Source organism: Drosophila virilis, chromosome 4, assembly GCF_030788295.1.
Source record: "Drosophila virilis strain 15010-1051.87 chromosome 4, Dvir_AGI_RSII-ME, whole genome shotgun sequence".
Classification (NCBI taxonomy): Eukaryota; Metazoa; Arthropoda; class Insecta; order Diptera; family Drosophilidae; genus Drosophila; species Drosophila virilis.
Genome location: NC_091546.1, coordinates 2,324,676 through 2,334,561, shown reverse-complemented (window position 1 = coordinate 2,334,561; position 9,886 = coordinate 2,324,676). Strand labels below are relative to the sequence as shown.

Genomic DNA, 9,886 nt, shown 5'->3' with positions numbered 1-9,886 from the left:
GATCGCGTTAAAGTGTTCGTGCTGCTTCTGCCGCCGCTGACGTCGCTGCCTTGGCTGTGTGTTGGTGTTGTTGTTGTTGTAGTCGCCGTCGTCGTGGGATGCAAAATTCAAATTTTTGTGCTGTTTGCTTTATTTTTGTGCTGTACCTTTTTCGGTTGCCCTGATTGCGCAGGGGGAGGGGGGGGTCAGAGCGGGTATAATAGGCCTGTGTAATGTTTGTAATTGCTAAATGATTAACGGAACTGATAGCGTTAGTTTCATTTGTTGTTGGGGCTCTCAAATGGGCGGCAGATGCTATTGAACTTTAGAATTTCTATTTAAATAGGCACATTATTATTTTGTTTTATTAGTATTCAATAGATTGTTTTCCAAAAATAGATTATATATATACATATATATATTTTATAAACATATAAATCCAAAAATAATATTTTCGTAGAATGTAGAACAAAATAAACAAGCTCTAGGGCTTAGAGGGTATCGCATAGTCGTTGCGCTCGGCCAGCTTGCTGCTAGACTAACCTACATATGGGCGCACACGTGTAGATATCAATTCGATTTGTCAGCGCCAATTATCCGGATACAATCGATGCAGTTTAAGGGCTTTCTTCCAATTAAAGTTACTTTTATTGATGTTTGGCGAAGTAAATGTGACAAGTCAACGTGAGCTACAATCAAAAGAATTCTATGTGAACTGTACAAAACACTCGAATAGTCCATGTGTAGTGCTCTAAGTACTCGAATACTCGATGCGAGGTGCACAAAGTACTCGAATACTCCATGAGAAGCGTGCAAAGTACTCGAAGTACTCGGTATTCGGCATTCGGTACGCGGCATGCGGCATTCGGTGTCAAATCGAGAAGCGCGTCCAACGTTCCACCAGACTGGGCCGCACCACCGTCGTGATGCGCTCATCGAAAATGGGCGCAAACTTTTCGGGAAAACTGTGCTGCAGGCACCTGATAACCGTGCCGGTCAGATAATAACGGGACGGCCAGCGGCACTCGCATGGCGGTATGCAATGGACGCACGTGTTCTGATGGGCGATCCATTTGCTGTGCGTCGCCGGCAACGCTATCGTCGACGGCTTGATGCATTTGATGCGCCACGGCAGCCGTGTATCCCGTTCGCGCCATTCGCACTCGCAGGGCGGTATACAGACATGACAGATCGGATCCTCGATGGTCAGCGACTCCGTCTCGGAGGCGACCTCTGTCGCCCTCTGGGGACAGCGATACATATTGCGGCGCGGCACGAGGGCAATCAGTTCCGTGTATTTGCGCTCACGCTCCCGACGCAGCCACATCTCGAGCATGTCCCAATGGTCCAGATTGAGCGCACGCTCCCGTATCAGCTGCATGCGCCTGTACAGATCCGAGCGACGCACTGCATCATAGTTGAGGCCGGTCTGCGTGTGCCACAGCAAATACAGCTCGTTGGGATTCTCGTCCGGCAGCGAGATGCTGCGCGAGAATTTCGCCAGCTCGAAGTGAAACAACATTCGTATCCCGTACGTTATATGCTTGATGTGCTCAAAGTCCTTGATATTCATCGCCGCCAAAGCATCAGCGTCCAGCAGCAGCAACTTTCTGCCCCAGATCATGTTCACGCGGAACGTGTTCTATGGAGTTGGTAAGAAAATTTTCTATACTTAATATTGATATATATATAGCTATAGCAAATCTGGTGTCTATAGCTATTACAATCCTCGAGTTATGCTGAGTTGGAAAGAAAATTTCCTATACCTGATCATGATATGTTTTATTTTTTATAGAGTATATATATATCTATATCTCACCATACCAAATCTGGTGTCTATAGCTCTTACAATTCTCGAGTTTTGCTGATTGGAAATGATATGTTTATAGCTATATACAGCCCTTAGAACCTCGAGTTATGATGAGTAGAAAAGAAAATTCCCTTCACGATATGGTTTAGTTTTCCAAAAAAATGAAACAGTGTATAATATATGGCTTCATACCAAATCTGGTGTATATAGCTCTTATAATCCTCGAGTTATGCTAAAGAAAAAATTTCTGCAAATCGATATTTAAAAAAAAAAACTAACTCCATAATGGAAACAAAAGCATATGCATTGCTTACCTAATAATATTTAAAAAAGAAAAAAGAAAATATAAAAAATACTATATGCTCATTGGGAAATTTACGTCTACTCGAAATGATGTTACGAGAATAAAACCTAGTGTAATATTTTAAAGACTTTCGAACCAGAGCTTATCGAATCAAATTATGAGCAAGTGAGTTTTGGCTATTGTTTTGGAAGAGATATATTCTCGGAATGGAATGGAATGTTAAAATTTCCATACTGCCCTTATCGGGTGTTCCGGGATCTCACCATATACTGCGGGTAGCCATAGCTTTTGATCCAGCGCCGAATGTCCATGTCGTTCCATTCATAAACCGATGGCAGGGGCAATTTGTCGACAACATTTACGCACAGCTCGACAAGGGAATCGGGCTGGACCCGAAACTGAATGGGCCAGGCATTCCGATCAAATTTCACGTGACCCGCGTTCTGGGGATGGTTGCGGAACTTGATGGGCGGATATTCGTTCTGCTTAGTCTTCTTCTTGAGAATGCCCTTCCCGACCAGGAACTTGGTGTCAGCGATCCCATAAAGATAGGGCATTCCGTGTCTGTGTCTGTGTACGTGTATATGTATTCAGTGTATGAGATATTACTAAACCCAAAATTTTGCTAGACCAGCAAACAGACAGTTTAAAGAAAGCATTGTGTTTCATATCTAGATACAATTGACATATCGAGTCGTGCCTGCTGCTGTTCGATTTACGACAAGTTCGAGAGATCTTTCAAGCAGTTAAGATCGTGCTCGAACCTTCTCGTGTTGCATGTGCATACCCCGTAAGCATACAATAGACGGTAACGGGTGTATTATAAAATTGCATTCTTATGAGTAAATGACAAGAAGACTTACAAATAATTTCTAGAGATCCTGAGCATATCAATGGTTCTGTATATAGGGTATTTCGCAGCCGTGTTCATCTTATGTTGCACAATATTATAGGGTATTTCGCAATCCTGTACATCTTATTATTATAGGGTATCTATTAGTCCTGTACTTCTAATAATGCACAATATTATAGGGTATTTATCAATCCCCTATATCTAATAGTTTACAATAATATAGGATATTTTCCAAGCCTATACATCTAATAATGCACAATATTATAGCGTATCTATTAGTCCGGTACTTCTGATAATGCGCAATATTAAAGGGTATTTCGCAATCCTGTACATCTAATAATGCACAATATTATAGGGTATTTCGAAATCCTGTAGTTCTAATAATGCACAATATTATAGGGTATTTTCAAAGGCTCCACATCTAATAATTCACAATATTATAGGGTATTTCTCAATCCCGTACATCTAATAATTCACAATATTAAAGGGTATTTCGCAATCCTGTACATCTAATAAGTCACAATGTTATAGGGTATTTTTTAAAGCCTCTACATCTCATAATTCACAATATTATAGGGTATCTATTAGTCCTGCACATCCAACGAACCACAACTTTATAGGGTATTTTTCAAACAACAAAATTCAAATTGAATTTTCGAATATGCCATTTTGCTTTCTGCGCAGTTTCGTAAACAAACAAGAAGAGCAAGAAGAAGGAAGAAAAGCGACTTGTGAAACGTGCCAGGTAAATGCGTATAGCCCAAGCCGGGTCACATTTCCAGCCCAAAACCCAATACATAAGGCCTGTAATACAGTTAGAAAATGAAAATGAAAAAAAAAAAAAAACATCTGCTCATTTGCATCAGACTCAATCAACACGCACAAAAAACAAAAAAAAAACAAAAAAACAAAAACAACTCAGTTATTGCCCAGGTAAAGGTAAAGTCTGGCGATTAGTTTGAATTGTTTTGCAGTTGCAGAGCTCTGTTAACGGTAATCGGGCCTGCGGCTGTCACAACATGGTCAAGGGCATCGCCTTCAAAATACCCTGGCAAAGGGTATTATAGGTTTGTCAATTCATAGAACTCTTCCAGAGGTTATTATAATATTGTATTTCCCGTAAAAGTTAGCATTTTGTAAGTTTTTATTTTTCCGATTAGATTTCAGAGCGAAGTTGCTTTAGCCGGTTTTTAGCTATCCATCAATTTACCTATCTATCTTAACTGGGCGATCCGTGAAGCTATCTTTATGAAACAAGTTTCCAAACTTTATATATTTATATCTGAAAGCTCTAAAGCTCCCATAGGAATAATTGACTAAAACTTTCAAGATATACTTGGGAAACTTCTCTTATATGACCTACACTTCAGCTCTTATGCATTAGAACTTTTATTTGTATTAACAATGACTAATAGCTTCCAGTGAAATAAACGACTTTGATCCTAGCTTTTTATGATATGAACAAATTAATAATGGTCTTTTCGTATACTCAAATCCTACTCAGCATTAAAGAGCTAGCATATCTCTCTGCATATTATACAGTTCCCTAACAGAAAAGTAAAATCTTTTCATTGGACTACTTTATTATATAGTTCTCTGACATATAAGATGCATACTTTCATTGGATTCCTATATCATATAGATCCCAGGCTCAAACATATGTCAAAGCATTTCATCGGATCTCCGAACATTAAAGTAAAATCTTTTCATCGAACCACTATATATATATATTATATCATATAACTATATTACTATCACTATATTATTTAGTTCCCTAATATATAAGTCTAATCTTTACATCAGACTGTTCTGTTATATAGTGCCCTTACATATAAGATACACATTTGCATCTGAAGACTATATCATGTTGATTCCTAACATCTTTTCATCGAATAACTTTAAGATCTCCAGTAATCCCCAGTCAGTAGACTTTTTATCACAAACTCTCCATCTAGAAAATAGGGTCTATGTTGTTTTTCACCCTTATAAGATGCCTGAATCCATAGTTGGTACAACTTCTACTATGTTACCAATATATATTTCTCTTGACGATATTTAACTATATCGTATAGTTTCGTTCGGAACAAAAGAGTCTTTGTCTAACAAAAACATCTGCAAGGGTATTTGAACTTCGTTTGTAGCTTTGTTTCTTTCTTTTTTTGTGTGTTTCTCTTTTATTTTGGCATTTGCTGTTGCTTTGAATTGGCATCGCTTTGGGGCAACTGCCTCGCTGAGTCACCAGCAATAACAACAATAACCTTTCCCCTCTACCCCCGCATCCCACCATCGTACCCCCTAGCTAACCTGCGTTAGCTTCACGTGACGTTCCACCTGGCGGGGGTATTTTTTGTATATTCGAAAACACGTTTCTTATTTACATTTTATTTGTTTAAATCGCTTTTAATGTCTGTCGCTGCGCGCAATCAAGCCGCAGCTTTAATAAATAAATGTTGTTTGTCTTCTCATTAGCATTAGTTTGTAAATTATTAGCAACATTTGAAATACTTTGTCACAGCTCAAATTTCAAATAAGAAATGTGATTTAAAAATAAGCTCAACACATTTTTTAATTAGGAAATTCCACAGGAAGTCGGCCGGAATTAGACGAATTAGTCGGTTCGCCTTAAGGTTGGCCCACTGTAGCTAGCATCTATTTCAGTTTGAGACTTATAAATTACATGAATCATGCTGCATACCAAATCAACCGGCGCGGCTCCATAATTAACAGCAGTCCCCTTCCCCCCTCTCAGTCAACCCTCCGATAGACCGCCCCGCCCCCCACTCAGTGAACCCCTCCGAGACCACGTCCAGGCGCAAGCTCTGCTTAGCAATTGTGGCACATAGCTGCAGTTTCTAAATATAGTGCTAGCTGGCAAACAGGCAGCACTCGCATTGTTGAACCAAAGTAGAAGACAAATTTAGGTATCGCACTTCCATGAAGAGAGCAGATAGTAAATGTTAAACTTTAAGCTTTCACTGAAAAGTGCTTTTATATTTCAATAAAATAATAATTAAAAAATTGTTCACAAATATTAGTCTTATTTTAAACAAATTATGTATTAAAGCACTAATACTTAGCTTTAAGTTGGGCTATGAAAACTGGCTCAAGCCTTAAAGCTCTTCAGTATTTTACACACGTTCTAATTAATATTATCTCAAATATCTATTAATTTGACAGTCTTTAACTCAGAAGCTTTTGGCCTTACCAAAAATCTTTTAGTACATTCAAGAGCTTTAAGCTTTACTTACAATTCTTCCACTTCAGTTTAAGCCTTTTATATTTAACTCTATATAAAATCGAGCATTGCACAATTTAGCTTTTTTATTAAAGCCGAAAACTGTGAAAGTCTTTAAAAGTAAAGCTCTCTTCGAGCTTGCGTTTATAACTCCTATTAATAACTCCTATTTATAACTCCTATTGTCAAAAATTGAAAGCTTTAAGTTCGCTTCGACATAACTTGAAATCTTGGAGCTCTAACTCCTATTGAAATTTTGGCTTGTCAAACTTTGAAAGCTTTTATTTATAGTTCACCCTTGCGGCTTTACGCAACTATCTAGTATGTAGCTTTAAGTGTTCCTCGAGCTAGCTTTAATAAATTAGTAAACTTTAATCCTTTAAGCCTTTAATTCTATTGAGCTTTTCGCTTGTTCTTTTATTTGTAGTTCACCCTAGTGAATGTTTACTGTACCTCGCTTGAATGATATTAACTCGAAAGCTTAAAGCTCTAACTGCTATTCAGCTTGTCGCTTATAAAACGTTAAAAGCTTTTTTCTGTAGTTCACCCTAGCGAATGTATACTGTACTTAAATGCCAAGTATACTAGAATGCCGCACAACAACAACGTCGGCAACAAATACATTTCACTTTCGTTTAAAAAAGGGGCTTGTAAACGTTTTTTTTTTTTTCAGTCAGTCGGATGGATATGGACATGGACATGGGACTAAGGAGGGCAATAAGTATAGACAACGACGCCACCATGAAAAATGAAAATGATATGTCCATGTATGGGGAGGGGGGAGGGGCAACAAGCAACAATAAATTAAGATTCTATTTTTGTAGCTAACTTGAATTACAACGATGCCGCCGGCCGTCGGCAGCCGTCTGCTGGTCAACTGGCCAACTGGCCATGCAACAAGTTAGACCTAAAATAGAAGCCAAGTGGACACATGCGGAATCTCAATCTGTGCAGCTTTGCAGCGCAGTGTGACCAGCTCTCGCACACACACACACAAACACACACACACACACATGCATATGCATGAGCATGCACAGGAACACATGAAAATTAAAAATGCAAATAAATTGTTAACGTTAAACGCGCAAAATTCCAACGCACAAGTGTGCGTGCGCTCAGCGTTGAACAGCGACAGCGACAGCGACGCTGACGCCGACAGCAGCAGCGACGTCCGCCACTTGAGGAGGCCACTTCGGTCACGATTTCACATCGCTTGGCCAATATAAAGCTGACTGCGAAGCTGCTGCGCAACAGCGGCGTGCGACGAGCCTCCATCGCAGCGCACAGTCAAGTGGCCATCACATGTGCCTGTGTGAGTGTGTGCGTGTGTTGTTTTTACACTCAAAGAAAAAAGTTTGAGACGCTTGCGGCAGCGCAGCTACTGCCTGGGCATACGACAGAGATGCGCAGTAAGCATGCGAAGCTGTGCGTCAAGCATTTGGCCTTCGGTTTCTACACTCTTTTGTGCGCGCTGCGCAGTCGCAGCGCAGCATTGACATGTGACGAGCCTCCTTCGCTGCGCACTGTCCAGTGGCAATTTATAAGTATGTGTGTGTGTGTGTGTGTGTGTGGAGTTGTTGTCTCATTTGTGGTTACACTCAAGGAAAAAAGTTAGATCAGCTGACAACAGCTAAGCTTTTGCCTAGGCAGACAGAGACGCAACGCACTGTTGCTGATCTCTTCCCTCCTGCGGTTGCACATTGAGCCACTTTCAAGGCGGCGTGGGGTTCGACGGGTGGTTTGATTACACGTTTAGACATTTTAATTGATCGAGCCAAATGCAATGCCCGTCTTCCACTTGGCCTGCAACTGCTTTGGGCCACGTTTAATGGGAACCTTCTGCCTGTGTTTATGATTATTGCTCCTGGCTTGTTATGCGTAATTAAAGCACATTTGCGATCTTACCTGTGCGGAATCTTCACTGTAATGGGCTAATTGAGCTATATGCAATAAGAGAAAGGACGGGGCATTAGTTTTACAACCAACTAACGGAATTTAGGAAAACAAATTTATATAGCTAAAATTTCTGCTTTACTTAAAAGGCTTTTCATTCTTTAAATAAATATTATTAGAAAAATTAATTATTAACAATATATATTTTTGGAATTTAATTTGGACTTGAAATAATTTTGTTAATTTATGTATGTAGACATATATATTTTTATAGTTGATTCTAAAAAAAAAAAAAAAACAAAATAATATTTTGAAAACTTTTACAAATTTAAAAAAAAAAATAGAAAATATTTTGAAAATGTATTTTTAAAAGGAAGTTAAAGTTTTTTAAGCAAAAGAAGTAAAATCCTAAAGAAAATCTTAAAAATATCTAGAAAAACTTTTCCAAATCTATAAAAAATTAAAAAAAAATAAGTTGATGTATTTCCTAAAGGAAATTAAAGTTTTTTCTTAAGCAAAAATATAAAATCACGAAAAATATCAAACAAATTTTGAAAAATGTTCTAAATGTTCTAAAATATGTATATGTATATAGTTACTGTATTTCTTAAAGATATCAGACGAAGTTTTTTTTAAACAGAAATATAGGGTATTTTCCTAGGGAGGAGGATCTGCTGTCGGAGGTTCTTCATTCAGAAGTCTTGTCTCATTGACTTGACCTTTGCTTGGACGCGACCGCAATACGAGCTTTAAAAATTCAATATATTATTTATTTTTTTTTTTTTGTTATTTTTCCTTAAATTGTTTTTATTTTGATTAAGCGATTGTTTGTTGTTATTGAAATTAATTTTTTATTTGCCAGCAGCCAGACAGAATAATATGTTATTTTATTTTCGATGCCATTTAAATAGCTTCTTCGTGTTCCAGTGCAAATGACACATTTTAAGCATACTCAAAAAAAGTATTTTTATTTTATTTTTAAATATGTTTTATTATATATATATTTAGTAGATATATAACTTTCATGTGCTGCGTGTTGTCTATTTTTTGGGTTGTTTGATTACCAAGACGCGCGCCTTCTTCGCAGTTTTTATATTTCTGATGCTCTAACAAAGGGTATTACTCGTTTTCTCAGGCAGTGTGTAACACTATGAAGAATACACTATTAAGTTTCTCACTTATATATCTTTTTGATCAGCAGCAACAACTGGGATGATATACATGGCTTGAAAGTGATCTAGGTTAAAGTTTTCCCAGGTTTCTCTGTTGGAATCGAAATACTATATCATTTAGCTGTCGCCTATTTCTTAAAAGATATATGGATATCTTGTAGAAAGTGGGCTTTATGGTTGGCTTAACATAGCTTCATTTCTGATGTCATATGGAAGTTCCAGCTCGTGTCCCTACTTTCTATTTATACTTATCTATATTAGTTATATATACCCTACTTTTTATACATATATTTATAATATATATAATTTATATATTTTTTTTTGGCATACAGGTCTTTATATATAACTCAATCTTGGTTCATGCTACATTTGATATATTTCATGGAGTATCTGTAAAAGTTCTTAAGGATCAAGGAATTGCGTACCGTTGCTTGCTTTCTTTTCATAGGGTATTTCGTCGTCGGCTTGCTGTTAATATGTTAGCTTGTGCGTGCTTGTTCTATTTGAGTTTTACTTGTTTTCGATTTGATTCTATTTTTTGTCGTGTTGCTTTGCGTCACCGGGCTACAGTCGGGCCCCCTAATGCCATGGGGCCTATCTAGCATATATGTATATATATATATTTTTATATATATATATA

At 37.8% G+C, this 9,886-nt stretch overlaps 1 protein-coding gene across 1 annotated transcript; it reads right to left on the bottom strand.

The window, feature by feature from the left end:
* Positions 1-497: 497 nt before the first annotated feature.
* LOC6635710 (uncharacterized) lies at positions 498-2,680 on the bottom strand. The gene is made up of 2 exons (XM_002059223.4): positions 2,357-2,680; positions 498-1,621 (listed from the first exon to the last, which is right to left on the bottom strand). The coding sequence occupies exons 1-2, from the start codon at positions 2,648-2,650 to the stop codon at positions 851-853; spliced, it is 1,065 nt and encodes a 354-aa protein (XP_002059259.1). The 5' UTR covers positions 2,651-2,680; the 3' UTR covers positions 498-850.
* Positions 2,681-9,886: the final 7,206 nt, after the last annotated feature.